Consider the following 20392-nt stretch of genomic DNA (forward strand, 5'->3'; position numbering starts at 1 on the left):
CAAATGATTATTTTAGTAATTTTTAGATTGAGGGTAGTGATTTTTACCCAATACATGTCTATGTCCCTTACAAATATACTAAATCTTAATCGAAAACTATATGGGCTTAAGCTGGCAAAGAGTGTGGATTTGGCTTAGTATATCAATACGTTCAACCAGATTATCAATGACTTATTACAAATTGATATAAAGTTCAATGATGAAGAAAAGATGCTAATGCTTATGACCTCACTCTCCTAATTTCCTAGGAATACTTGGTTACAACCCCCCTTTGGGGGAAGGAAACTCTTGAAACTGAAGAGATCCCATGGCCCTGTTGGATCACTACCAATATAAGCAGAATATAGAAAAATCAGTTTCCTAACTTTTTTATTCGAAACTTTTTTTGGCCGAATTTTTAGTTATGCCTTAAAACTTGGAAGAATGCTTTTTTATTTTTATTTTTATTGTGTTAACTCGGAACTATTATTAATCCACATCACAATGCCAATTGTTGGGTCAGTCAGAGGAAGTACAACATAGTATATGCATTCATTCGTTAAATTAAACTCCTTACTGGTCATATACGTTGTCCTTATTTCATAACGTTGAATAACATGAAATACTCTTCCAAATAACCACATCCTTGATCGTGTAACCTATTTATATAATTTTATACATTAATGAGAGTATTTCATTTATTTGGAAAACTTCTTTTAAAACTTTCAATTCTCGATATTAATTTAAATCATTAGTATTAAAATAAACACTCCCTCCGTCCCACTTTATTTGTCCTCTATTCCATTTTGGGATGTCCTAAAATATTGTCCTATTTCTAAAAATAAAAGTCATTAATTTACTAATGTTCCTATTATACCCCTATTAATTTACTAATTCAATTTTTTGATAAATTTATTTAAAGGTAGTTTTGGAAACTTATACATTTTTAAAATATAGACTAGATAATAAATGATGTTCCCTTAAAAAATTTGACTTTTCAAACAGGACAAATAAAGTGGGACGGAGTGAGTATAATATTTGGGGTAGTCATTATCTCTCTTGACAATATTGGGTTTTAGGTATTGAACATTAAATTTCAGTAATTAATTTGTCTAAAAAACAATTAATTCTATTTTTAACTTTGATAGAGAGGAAGAGAAGATGAGTTTATTCATCTTCCATTTCTTAGGGAGATTGAAAATTTTTACAATATTAAAGTGTTGCAAACAAAGTTAAAAAAATTAACAAAGTTCACAAGAATTATAAAATAGGATTTAAAAAAAAAAAAAACTTTTATACATTAAAATTTTTACACATAAAGATAAATAATGCATTCTATTGGCCAATAGTCAAGAACTTAATTATTTTGGCCTTCAGTTTATTTTTTGGTGGTAATATAAGAGAAATAAATATAATATACTATTGAATAGAGATCTTCTTTCATTTGGGGGCCTAAAGGCTATTATTTAAATGGCGTTAAGGGTTGAGGCGCTCCAGAGTCTCAATCTCTTTTGTCTAATCAAAACTGGGCTCACTCTAGGACGTAGGTCTCACCCCTAGCTTACTGAATAGTATCATCTCCAATGCCTTAAAACCTATTGCTTGTCCAAAAATTCATTCCAAACCGCACTCACCATGCAATAATTATTTTTATAATGTGGCCTATGATGAGATTAGCATGTTTTGAACATGACACAAGCAATCCCATATCTTGCCATGCATTTACCAGTGTTGGAAGTTGGTTCTTTGTTGTGTGAGCCCAAATGTGAAATTGTAGGCTAAACACAATGCAACCTGAGCACACACCAACCAAAGCATGAAACATCGGATTATTACTAGCAGGGTCCATTGGTAGCACTGTGAGTGTGGCGGCACGAGCAAGGACATGTGAAAGGTTTGCAAATTGTGTCTCAGTGATTATCCATGGCCACTTATGGTGACGTTGAAATGCATCTATTTGGGAACCAAAGATTGGAGTTGAGGCACTACCATAATTGTCAATCCCAATGGTGCACTCCGGACATAAGGTCAGCTAAAATGTAGCCAACCAAACCTGCTAAAATGGGGCTCAAGCCATATGTGTGACATGGCTGCACCCATTATTGCCTTTGCTAGAAAGATTAGCACTGTGGTGCATCCACATGCACCCATGCACGATGAGCCCACGTTGATCTCAAACTTGGGTCATTGAGAATGGGATGGTTAGGAGGTGATGTGATCATTGTGGCTGTGGAAAGGGCTAGCGGTGTTGTGGAGAAGACTGGTGGTGGTGGATATATAGATAGGATGCGTGGTGTTACGGAAGTTCTTAAGTGGCTGGCGATAAATTTTCGTGACAGTGTGACACATTTGTTTAGTCGGTGGCTTGCTTTTCGTCAAGCCCATCTTGTCATGTGTATAGTAAGTAGCAAACCAACTTCTACTTGGATTTCGTTTTGGGCACCACGACGATTATTGTCTAGTTAGCTTAATCATTTTTAAATATATTATGTTTTGTATGGCGATTGTTTGATTGTGTGAGAGCGGAAGCCACAATATTAGACCTTTAGAATAGGGTTTATCTAGTCTCTGAGAGAGAGAGAGAGACAAAGAGAGAGAGCTGTAGCCTGTAAGGGTGTTTATTTTCCACAAAGAATGAAATGCATAGGGGACCATCCTTTTGTTGTGGCATGCTGCTTAGATTTACGATTTGCAGGGGGCCTCGGCCCTACTTAGTTGCCCGAGCATTTCTCTTTCTCTCTCTAGCTTCTTTAATATTACGTAAACATCATTTTTTCCACAATTGGTATGAAAGTTAGGTTGGGTTTAGGAAGGAGATAAACGCTTTTATTGTCATGATAGTCGTAGTTAAGTTCGATGAGACTGTTAACTTTGGGTTATGGCAAAAAATGATGAAAGATCTATTGGTACAACAAGTTTTGATGACTATTTTGTTCAAGAAAACAAAGAAATCATAGAATATGACAAATGAGGATAGTGAGTACAATTCGGCTATGTCTAGTAGACGAGTTAAAGTAATACTATTATTTTTAAGTCAAATATTTAATTAATTTTTAGTATTATAATATATTACACGTGGCAATAATATAGCCACTACTTATTAAGCCTAATTAATTAAAGGAAAAAAATTAATGAATACTCTAAGGGGATTGGTCTAAGAACCACTTTTAGAAACATTTTATAGAGTCCAAGTCCCTTGCAAATAAACTAAATCTTAACCGAAAATAATATGGACTTAAGCTGGTAAAGAATGTAAATTTCACTTAGCATATCAATACTTTCAACCAGATAATCAATGATTTATTACGAATTGATATAAAGTTCAACCATGAAGATAAGGCACGGATGCTTATGACCTCACTCCCAGCAGCTTCCTATGAATATTTGGTTACAACCTTCCTTTGGGGGAAGGAGACTTTGGAAAACTGAAGAAATCGCAGGATCCCTCTGTTGGATCTCTACCAATGTAAATAGAATACAGAAAAAGCAGTTTCCTGACTTTTTTTTTTTTTAAATTTAGAATTGTTTTTCGCTGGATTTTTATTTATGATTTAGAACATAGAAGTTTTTATTTTTTATTTTTTTTGGTTAACTCATAAATATATTATTAACCCACATCACAATGCCAATTGTTGGGTCGGTCAAAGGAAGTACAATATGGTATTTGCCTTCATTTGTTTAACTAAACTCCCAAATGGGTGAATATATTGTCCTTACATCACAAGATTGAGTAACATGAAATACTCGTCCAAATAGGCATATCCTTGATCGCGTAACCTTTTTATATATATAATTTAATATGGGAGTATTTCATTTATTTGTAAAACTTCTTTTAAAACTTTCAATTCTCAATATTAATTTAAATCATTGGTATCAAAATAAATATAATATTAATTTGAGGTAGTCATTATCTCTCTTGGAAATGTTGGATTTTAGTTATTGAACAGTAACTAATATTCTTGGAAAACAATTAATTCTGGTTTTAATTTATAGAGAGAAAGAGAGGATGAGTTTATTCACCCACCATTTGTTTGGGAGAATGAAAATTTTTACACTCTTAAAGTATTGCAAATAGAGTAAAATGTATTAACAAAGTGTACAACATTTATAAAATATGACAATTTTAAAAAAATAACTTTTTTATATTAAAATTTTGGATAAAACTTATGTACAGTACTTTTGATATTGTTTCTTAGGTTCACCTCTTAAAATTCAGCAATATGGTTACTTAACTAAAAAAATACATTTTCATCATGTAAGAAAAAAGCCACATTGTAGAATTTTAAGAGGGGAACTTAAGAAACAATATCTAAGTATTGTATCTAAGTTTTGCTTTAAAATATTTTCACATTAAGATAAACAATGCATTCTATTGACCAATAATGAAGATCTTAATTATTTTGGCCTTTAATTTTTTTTATAACTATTTTTTTGGCTCTTCTATAATACAAATAAATATAATATACCATTGTACAGAGATCTTCTTTCATTTGGGGTCCGAAGGCCTTTATCTAAATGGCGTAAGGGTTGAGCCGCCCTTGAGTCTCAATCTCTTCGGTCCGGTAAGAATTGGGTTCACTCTTGGACCTAGGTCTCACCCCTAGCTTACAAAACAATATCATCTCCAATGCCTTAAAAATTTGCTGCTTATCCAAAAATTCATTCCAAACCGCACTCACTATGCAATAATTATTGTTATAAGGTGGTTTATGATGATTAGCATGTTGTGAATGTGACACAAGCAATCCCATATCTTGCAATCCAATTACTAGTGGTGGAAGCCGGCTCTTAGTCATGTGAGTCCAAACATGAAATTGCTGGCTAAACAAAAGGCAACCCGACCACACAGCTAGCAACAAAGGCATGAAATATTGGATCATTAACATAATACAACTATTTATTTCAATAATGTTAACTTATGGTGAAAAACAATTTTGGCAAGGATCTACTATTGTCATTGTCAACAAAAAATGGTCAATTAAACTAATTAAATGAATCACCATTGCACACCATTGGTGTGGTAGTTACTCCACAAGAATAAGTTCTTGTGGGGTGTGGGGGGTAAGTGCTGGAGTTTAAGTTTTCAAAAGAGAGATTCACACACATATATACTTAAATTATATTAAAGTAGAATTATGGGAAAAAAAAAAAACTAAATAATAAATCTTCACACACATATACACTTAAATTATAATAGAGTAGAATTATGCGAAAAAAAAAAAAAAAATCTTCATTCATGGCTTAGTCCCCCCCCCCCTGAAAGTTTACCACAATTTGTCATTTTGTGTGATAGGTTTGATAGGAACTGTTGAGGGCCATTTGTGGAAGCCTAGGTAGACATAAAAGCCCAATAATGAGGGCCACAAAGAATTGACAAGATAAATAGCAAAAAAACCCATTAGGCCAAAGTGGTAGGAATAATGGATCACAGGCCCAACAAATAAATAAATGGGTCTTGAGAGGCAAGCGGGCTCAAGGAAGCCAGGAAAGAAAGAAATAGCATCCCATGGGCAGAGTATGAGGTAGAAAAGTGAGAAAGGGCCGCCGCAGGCCCAAGGCAATTGTAAACTAAGAGAGTAAGGGGTTTATGGCAAGCCCATGAACTCCAAAGATAAGGATAAGGTTATTGGGCTGGGGAAACCCAATGAAATTAGTAAAAAAGCCCATGGGAGTGTGGAATTAGCAAACGGGCCGAGGAATCCCAAAGACAGCAATTGGGCCATGGATGCCTAAAGGAAAAACCCAAAGAGACATAGGAGCCCATGAGTAAAAGCAAAACAGTGCCCATAACTGGTCACTGAGAAAAGGAATAAACGGCTGGCCCAAAAGGAGGTCCAACAGGATTAAGTTATTACGGCAGGAATAACAATTCAACGTGGCAGGCAATAAAGAAAATCAAAGGTGGGCCAAAGAAATGTAAAGCCCATTATCATATGAGGCCCAGCTCCTGAATGGAGCGAAAAACCAAAGGAAAACCCACATGAAAGGCCAGGAAACGCAGACGGAGAGTCTCCAGATCACGGCAGACGCATGAGCAGCAGGCAGACTCTTGGACATATTTGAAAGGGAAGCACACGTAAGGCCTAGGTACCACCAGTCTGTACCCAACCAATATAGGATATGGTGGGGCCATGGGCCAGAGGTAAGAGGTAAAGGGGGTATGGTTTGGTGGTGGGGAGAGGGGAAAAGATCTATTTACGGCTCCTGCCCAAGCCCTTTTGGGAGGTACGTCCTACTGGGATGACAGACCACCCAAAAGAGACAAGTTTGAGGGGGAACCGTTGGGTGCATGCCTTGAGAGTGGAGAGAGAGAGCATTTATACTGTGGTAGGAAAAAAGTGCGACAGTAGGGGGAGAACTGAAACCTGCCTCTGTCTGGCAAGAGTGAGTGGCACACACCTTTGGTGGTCAGTAAGTACGTCCAGACCAGACAGAGGCGGTTAAGGGGCAAAATGGTAAAACCTTGGTCGTGGTAGACACTATAAAAAGGCTCTTGCCGTGCCCTGTGAAAGGGATCGAAAAACGGAGCATATTTTCGGAGTGAAAGGAAAAAACAGAGCAAAAAGAAGAGAAAAAAAGATAAGAAAGAAAGCAGAAAAGAAAAGAAAGGAAAACTAAGAAAAAGGAGAGTTAGTTCAATAGGGCATGCACCCGTAGATCGTTTTCTCTCTCTCCCTCTCCAAATCTTACCTTCTTCCAAAACGTAAACAAGGACTTTTTCTTTTGGGTAACAACCATTCAGGTCCGACTCCTTCAAACCCATTAATCCCCACGACAGGATCCTTTTCCTGAGGGGGTTATTTGCATTGAGAAGAGGCGTTCTCTCCTTTTTGGCTTTGCTGTGGCAGACTAAGCTTAAAACTTAATTTATGCCCATTTAAATTAGCCAGTATTATTTTCTTCATTCTTCTCTGTGATTGATATCATTATGACTGTAATCATACTTTATTAGCAGGGAATACATAGCCGTTTATTTAAATAAGTCAAAATACTCTGTTTTAGTTATTATTATATCTGCCTGCCGTTACTCGTCTACAACAGTTCTGCTTGCCGTAAATTTGCTCCTGGCAGACAAGGCATAAGTTTGTGCACAAACCGGCTCAAGTTGAGTTACAATTGGACCAGCCCCAGCTCCCTTACTCAGAAACACTAGGGCCCATTACCGCAAGAGACAGCCCAATATACCATATCATACAAAAAAAGGCCCCTACATTAAATTGGCGACTTCACTGGGGAGTTGGGAAGCAGACAGGGGCAAAGGAAAAGAAAACAGAGCCCTTCGCAAACAATGCCACCCAAGTCCAAGACGACACGAAATATGAGTGTCGTACCCTCACAAGTAGAATCCAGGCTGACGATGCCTCACCAAGAGCAACTTAACCAAACGGAAGATGCCAATAGAGCGGGGGTTGATCCTCAGCCTCAGACAAGAGTCCCCGTGGACAATGTCAACACCTTTGTTGAAGTGTTGCAATCATTGCAACACTCGCAGCAACAAATGATGGAAGAGATCCGTCAACTGAAGGCAGACAAAACAAAAGAGAAAGGCAGCTAGCATGACCCGGATCATGTGGCAGACAGAGAAGAGACATTGGCAGGAGGTGTCCCTCGGAACGTAGGACAGCGTTTCATCACCATGGCTGAGGTAGCGGCTCTCTTGGAGCAAGAGAGAGCCAGAACACCAAAGGAGAGGTTTTACGCAAGGAGACCTCCCTATCCTCTAAAAGTACTCAACAAGCCGTACCCTGAGAGGTATGAACCAAGGGCCTTTGCCCAGTACGATGGCAGGAAGGGAAGTGCAGTAGAGCACGTGAGCAAATTCATTGACACACTTGGCCTTTACGCAGTAGACGAAGACTTATGTCTGTGGGAGCTTTCAAAGTCACTATGCGACCGGGCATACACCTGGTACATTGGCTTAAAACTAGGATCAATCCCAACTTGGGATGACATGGTGGACGTATTTTGCACTAAATACTTTCACGGGGAAGAAACGGTAATGCTTGCAACTCTGCAAGAAACCAAGCAAAGGAATGGAGAGGATCTGATGGAGTACATCAAATGGTTCAGGGACATAGCACTTGATTGCTATGACCACTGTGAAGAAAGGACGTTGGTGGAAATGTGCATGACCAATATGATTCGGGAGTTCAGAGCTGTCCTAGAGAATCTGGAGATTTCCCAGTTTGCACAGCTATTGTAGAAAGCTAGAAAGACGGCTCAGTCTGTGAAACCCAGTTCAGACAAAAGGAACGCACCGCAGGCTATGGCGGTGTCCACTGGAAACCAGAGAAAGAAAACAGAGGGGAGGGAGTATGATACACCCCCACCCCTACCATGCACTCCTAAGGAGCTGGATGTGCTACTTGATAAATGGATAGCGGATGGAATCTTTAAACCCAACCAGGTTTCTAGAGAGCCTATAGAGGAAGAAAGGAGGGATCCTCGCTTCTGCCACTTGCACAACTATGTACAACACCCCACCGCAGAATGCTGGGCGCTTCGCAAGTTGGTGCACCGCAGGATCAATGAAGGCACATTAGAGCTGACCCAGCAGGAAGTCCAAAGAAACCCACTCCTAAACCACAAGGGAAAGGGTGTAGCAGCAGTAGTGATATGTACAGACCCGGGAGAAGACGAGGAAGAAAACTTGGCCCTGCCTGCCGCGGCGATTACCACTCTTCAGCAGAGTGCCAAGTTCAAAAATCTATTTGACCAGTTGGGACTTACAGCAAAAGAAAGAAAAATAGCCATGGAGGCTTTGGTAAGCATCGCCTCCGGAGCAGGGGTGGAATGCCTGTCAGCAGAGATGTCAGAAGACAGGGCCCTCCTGCAGGAATCAACAGAAATCACATTTAGCAGTGAAGATATGGAAGTGGGGCACCCAGATCATAGGAGGCCCCTCTATTTAGCAGCATCTATAAATCAAATCCCCATCAAGAGGGCCCTGGTGGATACAGGTGTTTCCGTAAATCTCATTCCATTGAGCACCCTACAAGCCGCAGGAATTTCAGAGAAAAAGATCTAAGGATGCCCGATGGAAGTAACGGGGTTCGGTGGGAGAGGTGAGTACACCGCAAGCCACATTCAGTTATGGTTGAAAGTAGGCTCTATAGCCTCTTTAGCTCGCTTCCACGTGGTTAGAACGGAAGTATCTGATCATGTGCTTTTGGGAAGACCTTGGTTACACAAACACCGACTAGTCCCGTCCACCTACCACCAATGTGTAAAGGGAAGATTGAATGGCAGGATGATACGCATAGCGGCGAACCCCTCGCCGTTCGAGTAAGCAGAAGCCCACTTGGTGGAAACCATGTTCTATGATCAATGGGCTCCATCTAGAGAAAATGTGGTTGCAAAGCCACGAGGCACCTTTGTGCCTAGATGGGAAGATGTTCAAGATGACCCAGAACCTGATTTAAGAGAGCTACTGGCGCGAAAGAAGAAAAGAAAAGAAGCGCCTGCCGCAGAGCCAGACGAAGTACCTCAGTGCATCAGGGTCTGAGGCCTTGATGGCAAGATTGTCTATAAATTATGAAGGTGTGTGGGGCCCACGGGTGAGATGCAAGTGGGTCCCACCCAAAAAGGGCAACACAAGAGTTTGGCGTGTTGCGTTGTTGAAGGAAGTTTGGGAAAAGAAGAAGAAAATGATGAGGCAGTTATGGCAGAAAGGGACATCCAGGTTATGGCAGAAGAAGAGTTGGAAGAGGTTGACTTATGGCCCGACTCGCAAGACCCAAGGCCCATCTCAATTAGTGCAAGCCTGACAGAAACGGAGAAGTCAGAACTTATACTACTGTTGAAAGAATTCAAAGACGTCTTTGCTTGGGATTACAATGAAATGCCAGGGCTCGATCCCGGGCTTGTTGCACATACGTTGAATGTGGACCCAGAGGCCAAGCCGGTGGCCCAGCCTGCCAGGATATTTTACACGGAAATAGAAGGGCAAATAGTAAAAAAAGTACAGAAGTTGCTAGCCGCAGGATTCATCAAGCCTATCCAACATCCCCGCTAGCTATCCAATATAGTACCAGTAAAGAAGAAGAACGGGCAGATAAGATGCTGTGTAGATTTCAGGAATCTCAACAAAGCTTGTCCAAAAGACGAATTTCCATTGCCGAACATGGATTTACTAATAGATTCTGTGACAGGAAACGCCATGTTCTCATTCATGGACGATTTCAGTGGGTACAATCAGATCAAGATGGCGCCAAAGGATGCAGAGAAAACTGCCTTCAGAACACCCATGGGCAATTTCTATTATACTGTGATGCCCTTCGGGCTGAAAAATGCGGGTGCAACTTACCAGCGAGCAATGACGGCCATATTTCATGACATGATGCACCAGGAGCTAGAAGACTATGTGGATGACATAGTGGTTAAGTCAAGGAAAATGGAAGAATAATTTCGGGTATTAAAAAGAGTATTTGAAAGATGCAGAGATTTTAAGTTAAAAATGAATCCCCTCAAGTGCGCATTCGGAGTATCCTCTGGGAAATTTTTGGGTTTCCTGGTTCACAACAGAGGCATAGACGTGGATCCGGCCAAAGCCACGGCCATAGCAACTATGAGACCTCCTGCCACAGTAAAAGAACTGAAGAGCTTCTTAGGAAAAGTCTCATATATCCGGAGATTCATCCCTGGGTTGGCATCAATCACCTCTGCTTTCACCAAGTTGCTTAAGAAGGGGCAAAGTTTTGAATGGGGGGAAGCGCAGCAGACAATCTTCAAGAGGCTGCAGCAGATAATGATGAACCTCCCCACGGTGCAGGCCCCTATTCATAAAAAACCATTACTACTCTATCTGGCCACCAACTCGTACGCCATTAGCGCACTAATCGCTCAGGAAGACGGAGGTGGTATCGAGCAGCCAATATACTATATCAGCCGCGCTTTAAAAGATGCAGAAACTCGTTACCCAAGGGCAGAGAGAGCGTGCCTGGCCATTATATACACTTCGTAGAGGTTGCGTCACTATTTCTTGGCATACGAAGTATGGCTGATGACTAAGTCACATGCCATTAAAGCTCTGTTACAACAGCCGATTCTCTCCGGCAGGATATCCTAGTGGTTGCTACAATTATCACAATACGACTTGAGAATGGGGACACCTAGGGCAGTGAAAAGTCAGGCTATAGCGGATTTATTGGCGCAGTTTCCAGGAGAGGAAGAATTCCCCCTGGATGATGAAGTTCCAGGGGAAGTAGCTATGGCAGAAGAAGTTAGGGAACAATGGGTAATGAAATTTGATGGGTCTTCTACTATCCATTTCGGAGGGGTGGGAGTAGTTCTGTATCATGAAGAAGACAAGGCAGTGGCACTGTCATTTAAGTTGGAATTCCCCTGTTCAAACAACACGGCGGAGTACGAGGCCTATCTAACTGGGCTTGCCACAGCGCTCGAAATGGGAATCAAACATTTAAAAGTACTGGGAGATTCGAACTTGGTCGTCTACCAGGCCAAGGGAAGTTTTTCCTTAAAAGAGCCCAGCCTAGCTCCGTACAGAGCGATGGCCCAGAGAATGGAAGAGAAATTCTCAACCTTTGAGATAGAACATGCTTTGAGAAACGAAAATCGGTTTGTGGACGCGTTAGCTGCATTGGGTTCGTAAATAATCTTTAAAAGGAGTAGCACTAACATAGAAGTCAGCAAGAGGGAAGAATCCATCATTGAAGTATTGGAGGAAAAGTTCCGGGAAGAACAGGGCGAAGGGGATTGGCGAATCCCCAAAAAGGAAACCTTAGAGAAGGGAGACGACGCAGCAGAATTGAAGATATTAAAAGACTATGCTTTGGTAAAAGAAGAGCTGTACCGCAGGATGCCAGGTGGGATTTTATCCAGATGCGTGGGCTAGGAGGAAGCCTAGAGAAAATTGAAGGAAATACACGACAAGACTTGCGGCTCCTACGAGGAAATCAGTCTTTACCGCAGACTCCAGAGAGCAAGTTTCTATTGGCCAAGCATGGGTAAAGACGCAGATCAAGTCCAAACCCAGTGTGGACCTACCAGCTTGCGGCAGACAGGGAGGAGAGTTATGCTGTGCTCATCAGCGAGGATTGGAGAAGCCCTTTCATACAGTACCTAGCAGAAGGCATCCTGCCACAAAGGCACAGTGAAAGGTATAAGTTTAAGAAGTTGGCAACATGTTACTTCTTGCATAACACGGTCCTTTTCAAAAAAGGATATGATGGAGACCCTTTGAGGTGTTTGGGTCCTGAAGGGGCTAAAGAAATGATAAAAGAAGTACATTCCAGGGAATGTGGTGAACATTAGGGGAAGAAAAAGTTTTACAGGTGCCTGCTGCAGATGGGCTACTACTGGCCAACCATGAAGAAAGATGCGGCAGAATTTGTAAAGAAGTGTCACAGTTGTCAGGTACAAGCCAATTTAATTCATACCCATCCATAAGGCTTGCACAGCATGGTTACCCCATGGTCCTTCCACACTAGGGGGCTAGATTTGGTAGGGCCAGTCAACCCGCCATCACGTGGGTACATATGGATATTGGTAGCCACAGAATATTTTACCAAGTGGGCGGAAGCAGTACCACTCCGTAAGGCCACAGGAGGAGCAGTGGCAAACTTCATCAAAGAAAATATAATTGTGAGGTTTGGGGTGCCCCACAAGATCATCAGCGACAATGGCACACCGTTTGTCAATAGTGATGTGAGGAGAATGCTAGAGTTCTATCAAGTCAAGCACCACAGGTCATCACCCTATTACCCTCAAGGGAACGGGTAGGCAGAGGCAACAAACAAAATTCTCATAAAGATCATCAGCAAGATGAGCCAAGAGTATGCGGGAGGATGGGCAATGCACCTGCCAGATGCCCTCTGGGCATACAAAAAATCACCAAAGTCAGCCACAGGCTTTTCACCTTTTTCCTTAGTCTACGGAACTGAAGTAGTGAGTCCGGCAGAAATAATGACACTGTCCTTAAGGGTTATGCAGATGCGAGAAAAAGAAAAAGAGGGAGAAGTCTTTGCGGCAGAAAGGTTTGAGGACCTGGAAGAACTTGATGAAAAGAGGGAAGAAGCCCAGGAACGCAGCCGGAGATACAGGCAGAAGATGACTGAAGCTTACGGCAGGATGACCAAAGAAAGAGTATTTGCGGAAGGACAATTAGTGTTAAAGGTGGCAGACTACGTCAGGCGAGGTCTGGCAGGACCATCCAAGTTTGCACCAAAATGGGAGGGACCCCTTGTGATAAGAGAAGCGCATCAAAGTGGGTATTATCGCCTAACTTAAATGGATGGCAGGGACTTGATGGACCCCATCAATGGAAAATGGCTAAAGTGTTATTTTGCTTAGAGAAGAAAGTTATGTGGTTGACCCCCTTTCCTTAGTTGTTTGTTTATGTTTCCTTTACTGAACCTTTTCTTTTATTCCTCTAAGTGATTATGTCACAAGAAAAAATTGTAACGTACTTTCATGAGTATGCAATGAAAAAGTATGAAGTATTAGCATCATACCATAGCAGTAGTAAAGAAAAAATAGCATTATTACAAACCCAAACTGTGGCAGACACAAGCCAAGTAACTACAGCAGGAAACATAAAAGTGTTCTGTATGACATAACAAAAATAGAGAAACAAAGAAAAGGAAAGGAAATGGGGCTATCATCAATGAAGTCTAGAAATGAAACTCTGATCACCAAAGCGACTGGGTCCACCAACGCCGGAGAGAAGACGCTCACGACGACCCTCCAAATCAGCCACCTCTTTCTTCAAAAGCTCAATACGGGCGTCTATGGCCTCAACAGCTGGCTGGACTCTCCTTATAAAAAAGGCCCGGGCAATCTCACGTAGATGCTCAAGAATAAACTCCACAGCGAAACCCACACTGAGGAGCTCCTGTATCACGGCCCTCCACTGCAGGATCTTCCTGGCAAAAACAGAGTCGATGAAGTTATGCTCAATGTCATTCAGCACACATCCCAGCATCTGTAAGAAATGCTCCCTAGAAGAGCGACCAAGGCGGAACTCTCGTATAAAATTGCCGTGACGACTGTAGAGCATCACCAAGTGTGAGACGCAATCCTCAGGGACTCTAAAGCCGTAAAAGTCTATGTAGGGAGGACCGGAAGCCTAAAAGTCTACCGGACCAAGGTCGTTAACCTCCGGTTGGTCAAAACGGACAAAGAAAGATGCAGCTTCATCCAGGACGGTGGCAGAACTACTACCCGCCTCAAACTGAGAAGGGATAGTAGGGAGTGGGCCTACAAAAAAAAAGGGGAGGGGAACGCAAGGCAAAAATGAAAAAAAAATGGCACGGGAAGAAAAGACTTGTAAAAAAGAGAGAGGATGAAATAGGAAGAGAAAGAAAGAGTGCCAAAATTACTAGGAATGGGGGCTACGGATGTAGCAGAAACAGGTATTGCAGGCACAGAAGAAACAGGGGTAGTAGGTACGGCTGAAATAGGTACTGAAGGTGCGGCAGGAATGGGCGTTATGGGTGTAGCAGGACTAGTCATTCTCGTGCCTGCTGCAATTTTTGGCCCCTCAGAAGTTTCTGCAAGTAGGGAGATAAGTATGCAAATGAAACGCAAATGCAGAAAGGAGATAAGGGGAAAGGAAGATACATATCCATGAAGTCAGGCTCGGGCGAAGCACTACCCTCTTCATCAGAGTCGGTAATTCTCTTTTTTAGCACGGGTGCATCATCAGGATCCTCAAAAATTTCATCAGATCCCTCTGAATATAAGTCCGGATCAGGACCACGGGTGGCAGAGCCGGGAATGGAGGAAGGAGTAACAACAAGTGAAGCACTACCCTTTGCAGCTTGGGAAATAGCTGCAAAAGGGTCACTAGTCGAAATCACTAGCGGCAGAACGAGAGAAGTAGTTTTGGCTTGAACAGCGACAGGAGGAATGGCTCCCTCTGAAGGAGTGGGTCTCTCAGCAGGCAAGGGTGTAGTCTCACCAACCCTTTCGACATGAGTACCCTCTCTAGGTACCGGATCAGCAGAAGGGGTGGGAGTTTTGGCAGGAGTCTTGTGTGCAGCAGGAGGGGTAGGCGTCACTAATACCGCCTCGGCCCCATCAAAAAAGCCTTCCATAGGCACACCCATGGAGGCGGAAATCTCCTCAGCGGTGGGGTGATATATGGACAGAGGCTCAGGATCCTCCTAAAAAGAAAATTTTGTGTTAAGTAAAAAGAAAAAAGAAAAAGAAGCAAAAGACCCGTGGCGGATGCGTGCGAAAAAGAAAGAAGAAAGAAGTAGAGAAAAGGGACTCACCTCAGATTCAGGTTCATCGAGCAGAATGGGGCGGGTAGTTGATGAGTCTTCCTTATGCTTGGACTAAAAGGAAAGAGGCAGAAGAAATTGGCGAGTTAGCCGCGAGAAAATTAAGAAATTTTATCGAAAAGGGAAAAAAGGGAGAAACAACTTACCCTCCGTTCAGTGGCAGATACGGGGTGAGGAGTAGTTTTCCTTTTGCTACCACGAGTCCTGCTAGCCAGCGGAGCACCTGCAGGAGGCAGTGGTGTGGCAGGCTTGGTTTTGCTGGCAGACTTGGGTTTGGCAGGCGCCTTCTTGCTCGGTACAGAGAGATTGATTACCTTAACTTTTTTCTCCCAACCAGGGGGATAGTCGCCAGGGTGCCAGAACCATCCTTTCTTCTCTGCGTCCCATTCAAAAATGGCTGATCGACTCTGTTTTCTAGCATACGCTAAAACAGATTTAGAGGGAAGCAGCAGGCGAGGGTTAACTGAGACAACCATGCTTAGCCCTTCAGGAGGAATAAGGGAGAAGCCACGACTCCCCGCTAACTTAGCCACAAATGAATCCATCACTGCATGCCAGTAACCGTGCATGGGAAAAGTGAAGACACCCTCCCTTAGCGAACCGGGGACTGTAACGGCACTGAAACGCTTCTTCCAAAAGTCAAAGGCAGTCTGCCACAGGAAAGGATGGACTGAAGTAGGAGCTCCCATGAGGGAAGAAATGTCATCGGGGATGTCTTGATCCAATCCAAACTGCCTTCTCACCGGTTGGCAGGATAGTGAACAAATCTAACGCCTTCATTGGCTAGGTAAGGCAGCCATCCGGCGTTGGTAGCGGCAAGATAGGTAATCCCAGTTTCATCAAAGCTGACCCATGGGATAGTAGTCCCAACGGTGTCAACAAACGAACCCATGACAGAGTCCGTACAAGTATAATCAGCATCCAAATTTCTATAGGCTTTCCAAGAGAAACCCACACCTTCATCAAAAGATTCAACCACAGAATAGCCAATTGGCTTCAAACCAGACCAACGAAAAGCAAGCGGGAAATCAGATTCAAACCTGCCACAAAAATCGGTGATCACTCTCGGACAACTCTGGTACTTCTTGTAGAAAGGGAAAATTCCCGACCTATCACAAGCTGACACGTCACATTATCAAGTCCACAAAATACAGCCAATTACAGAGCACCATGTATTGCTGCTAGGTTTTGCTATCACTATTCAGAAGCCAATAGAAATTTGCCAAGTGTCATGCAAGAACCAATCACGCATCAGCGCACGTGTAAGCGATGACTCAAGCAACTTCGCACGTGTAAGCGATGACTCAAGCAACCTCGCACGTGTAAGCGATGACTTAAGCGGACCAATCAAGCTGTGACATGTGTCACCAATCAAGCTCCGCCACGTATTGCTCACCCACCCCAAAACTCCTATAAATTGAAGCCATCCTGAGACATTTAGGAGGACCAGAATTCAGAAGTGAAAAAAAGCACTGCGAAGATCAAGCCCCAAAGCCTTCGAGAACTTCAAGAACTTCAACCCCAAAATCGAAGAACATTCGAAGCAGAATCATCCAGATCATCTGCCTAGATCCTAAAGTTCACGGGAATCAAGCCAAAAGTGTCCGAAAACATCAACAAATCACAAATCATTGAAGCTCAACGGATTCAAGTCTCTAAAGCTCCGAAGAACTTCCACCACAAACCTTCGAAGACGAAGAACGCACGAAGAACACGAAGAACACGAAGAATGCGAAGAACAAAGAATTTCTAAACAAGCTCATAGCCAGAGATTCATTGTAATTCCGTTTCGGTAGTCTTCGATTTATCCCGTAACCAAATTGAAGGGTATTTTGTGTTCAAGTCAAAACCACGTTACCACAAATCTAATCAATAAGTTTTGCAAGGAGATCGAATCAGAGGATCACTCTTTTGTAATTTCAGAGAATTGTACCACACAATCATCAATACAAATTCGCATTTGTGAAACTATTGTACTTGTTTGATTTATTTCAAACTAGAAATTTAGTCGCTTACAAATTCTGGCACGCCCAGTGGGACTTCTCTGCCTCTCATCTCTTCCTCCTTCAAAAGAAAAGAAATTCGACATCATTTTGCTACTAGCTTCAATGGCCTCTAGCAAGAATGTCCGAAAGTCAGTGGTTGATGATTCCAGTGCTGATGAGTATGTTGGCCCAATCACTCGCAGTCGGTCCAAAGCTCTTGATCGACTCCAACCTCAACCAACCCAAGAAAGCCAACCTCTTGCTGTCACCTCTCTGGACTTTCTTGCAAATAGGAAAGCTACCACTAAAGATTCATCTGCCTCGAAAGATTTGGAGACCAGTAATGGATCATCCCCAACAAAGACCTTTTCTATCAACTCTTCACCCGTGATGAGAAACTTAAGGAGTGAAGTACCATTGACTCATCCTGTTTCATCATTTTCCCCGTCATCTATAGAGGTCATGCCAGTAATGATGATTAACACCTCTACCATGGAAGAAAAGATGGCTGAAATGGAACAAAGGGTCATCCTTCTCACAAAGGCACTTGAAGAAAAGGATGTCAAAATTGCAACCCTAATGAATAAGCTGGAGGTACAAGATTCGGGTGAATCAAGTCTTGGCCCTAAGCAGCCACCTGGCTTTACCTTCAAAGGAGAAAACGCCAAGGGTGATAAAGGAAAAGGAGGTGAAGGCACTTCTCAACATGGACATTCCACCTCAATGGCCTCGATATCTGTCCAACAACTGCAGGATATGATTACAAATACCATTCGAGCACAATATGGAGGTTCTTCCACAAGTTCTCTCATATATTCCAAACCCTATACAAAGCGCATTGATAACATGAGAATGCCAAATGGGTATCAACCTCCCAAGTTCTTGCAATTCGATGGCAAAGGAAACTCTAAGCAACACATTGCTCACTTTGTAGAAACTTGCGAGAATGCAGGGACTCAAGGAGGCCTCTTTGTAAAGTAGTTTGTCCGTTCACTAAAGGGGAATGCCTTTGATTGGTATACAGACTTAGAGCTTGAATCAATCGATAGATGGGAAAAACTTGAAAGGGAGTTTCTCAACCGATTCTACAGCACACGACGCACAGTAAGCATAATGGAGCTTACCAATACTAAACAATGGAAGGATGAGCCCGTCGTTGATTATATCAATCGGTGGCGTTCTTTGAGTCTAGACTGCAAGGATAGACTTACTGAAATATCTGCTATAGAGATGTGCATCCAAGGCATGCATTAGGGACTTCTTTACATCCTTCAAGGAGTAAAGCCTCGAACATTTGAAGAGTTGGCAACTCGTGCACATGACATGGAATTAAGTATTTCCAGCCATGGAAATACGAAACCTCCCGTACCTGAAGAAAGGAAAGAAAGACGGGAAATAAGGAAAAATGACAGGAATGCAAAAAGTAATATCAAAGACTCAATGAATGTCAATCCTGCCCCAATCAAAATTTCAACAAAAAATGTGAAGGCCAATGAAAAGAGGCCTGAAGGAGGTCAACAACGTGAGACGCGTCGCTCATCACTTAAGGAATGGGAACAAAAGGTCTATCCTTTCCTAGACGCCGATATGCCTGCAATGCTAGAACAACTGCTTAAGTTGAAATTAATTGAATTGCCAGAAAGCAAACGACCGGAAGAGATGAGAAAAGTTGATGACCCGAACTATTGTAGGTATCATCGCATCATAAGTCATCCAATCCAAAAATGCTTTGTTCTTAAAGAACTCATCATGAAGCTAGCCAAGGAAAGGAAAATCGACTTGGATTTTAATGATGTTGCTCAGTCAAACCTGGTCACATTTTCTTGTGGGTTACCTAGTTCCCTGTCTCCAAATACTAAGCAAGGGGCAAATACCATGCTCATCCATTTTGGTTCTCTAGAACTGGTTCAAGTTCAGCTCTCACAAAAAGCACCTCATTATAATTCAAACGATGATAAAAGGTCAACGACGGATGAGGAAGAAGGTTGGACAATGGTTGTTCGCAAGAGATGGAAGAAGAAACGAGCATTCCCTCTTCATTTGATCACCCAAGAGTCCAAAAGAGCACAAAACCAGATTCAGCCTTGGTCAAAAAGAATGAGTGATAAGTGGCAAAGGAGACTGGGAACAAAGGTATATGAAGATTCAGCACAAACCCGAAAATCTCGAAAGCTCATCACATTGGAAGAATTCTTCCCCAGAAAATTCTTTCAAAATGACTCAGCCGAGGCCGTCCACACAGTTTCTCGTTGTGAAATCCAGGACGAAAAGGAGGACGTTGACCATGATGATCCAAAAGAGACCTTGTCATCTTTGGAGGAACTCCAATCTCAGGTCGATGAAGTTGAACCCTTGCAATCCTCCACATCACCAAAAGAAGTGCTCACCCGAGCTCTTGAGGAGCCAGAGATATACGCCCCTCATACCAATACGCTTCAACAAACATAGGGATGTTACGCATGCTCTCCAGACTTGACTTTCACTGATGAGGATCTATTGTTAGGCTCTAAGCCCCATAATCGCCCACTCTATGTCTCTGGTTATGCTCGTAAACAAAGGATCGAGCGTATCCTTGTTGATGGAGGTTCAGCCGTTAACATACTTCCAAAAATGACCATGAAACGACTGGGTTTTACTATGGAAGAATTATCACACAGTCGTTTGGTCATCCAAGGTTTTAATTAAGGAGGACAACGTGCAATCGGCCTAATCCACCTAGAATTATCCATTGGAGAATTGAAAAGCAATGTCTTGTTCCACGTCATTGACGCTAAGACGACCTACAGCATGTTGTTAGGACGTCCTTGGATCCATGAAAATGGAATAGTGCCATCAACCTTGCATCAATGCTTCAAGTTCTTTCAAAATGGAATAAAAAAGGTCGATGCCGATTTAAAGCCTTTTGCAGAAACCGAAGCTCATTTTGCTGATGCAAAATTTTATGCAAAAGAAGACATTTCTAGCGAGATTCTTCTAGTTGAGATCTCGTCTATGAAAGGTAAACAAGATGAAAAGGAGCATGTTAAATTCATCGCCAAAAAGGACATCTCTTCCCCAAAGAAAGGTCTAGAACCATTCCTCTGGTATATACCATTATCACATCGCAAGAATGGACAATCACCATTCGCGGAATGCCTTCAACCTACAAAAGACATGGGGAGACCTACAAAGCTCACGATGGAG

The 20392-nt window shown here is 42.3% G+C and overlaps 1 protein-coding gene and 1 pseudogene across 1 annotated transcript; one reads left to right on the plus strand and one right to left on the minus strand.

The window, feature by feature from the left end:
* Positions 1–1455: 1455 nt before the first annotated feature.
* LOC115956368 lies at positions 1456–2201 on the minus strand (annotated as a pseudogene).
* Positions 2202–11080: 8879 nt separating this feature from the next.
* Positions 11081–11590, plus strand: LOC115956369. The gene has a single exon (XM_031074769.1). The coding sequence runs from the start codon at positions 11081–11083 to the stop codon at positions 11588–11590; it is 510 nt and encodes a 169-aa protein (XP_030930629.1).
* The last annotated feature ends 8802 nt before the right edge of the window (positions 11591–20392 follow it).

The sequence above is a fragment of the Quercus lobata genome, chromosome 8 (genome assembly GCF_001633185.2).
Source record: "Quercus lobata isolate SW786 chromosome 8, ValleyOak3.0 Primary Assembly, whole genome shotgun sequence".
NCBI lineage: Eukaryota > Viridiplantae > Streptophyta > Magnoliopsida > Fagales > Fagaceae > Quercus > Quercus lobata.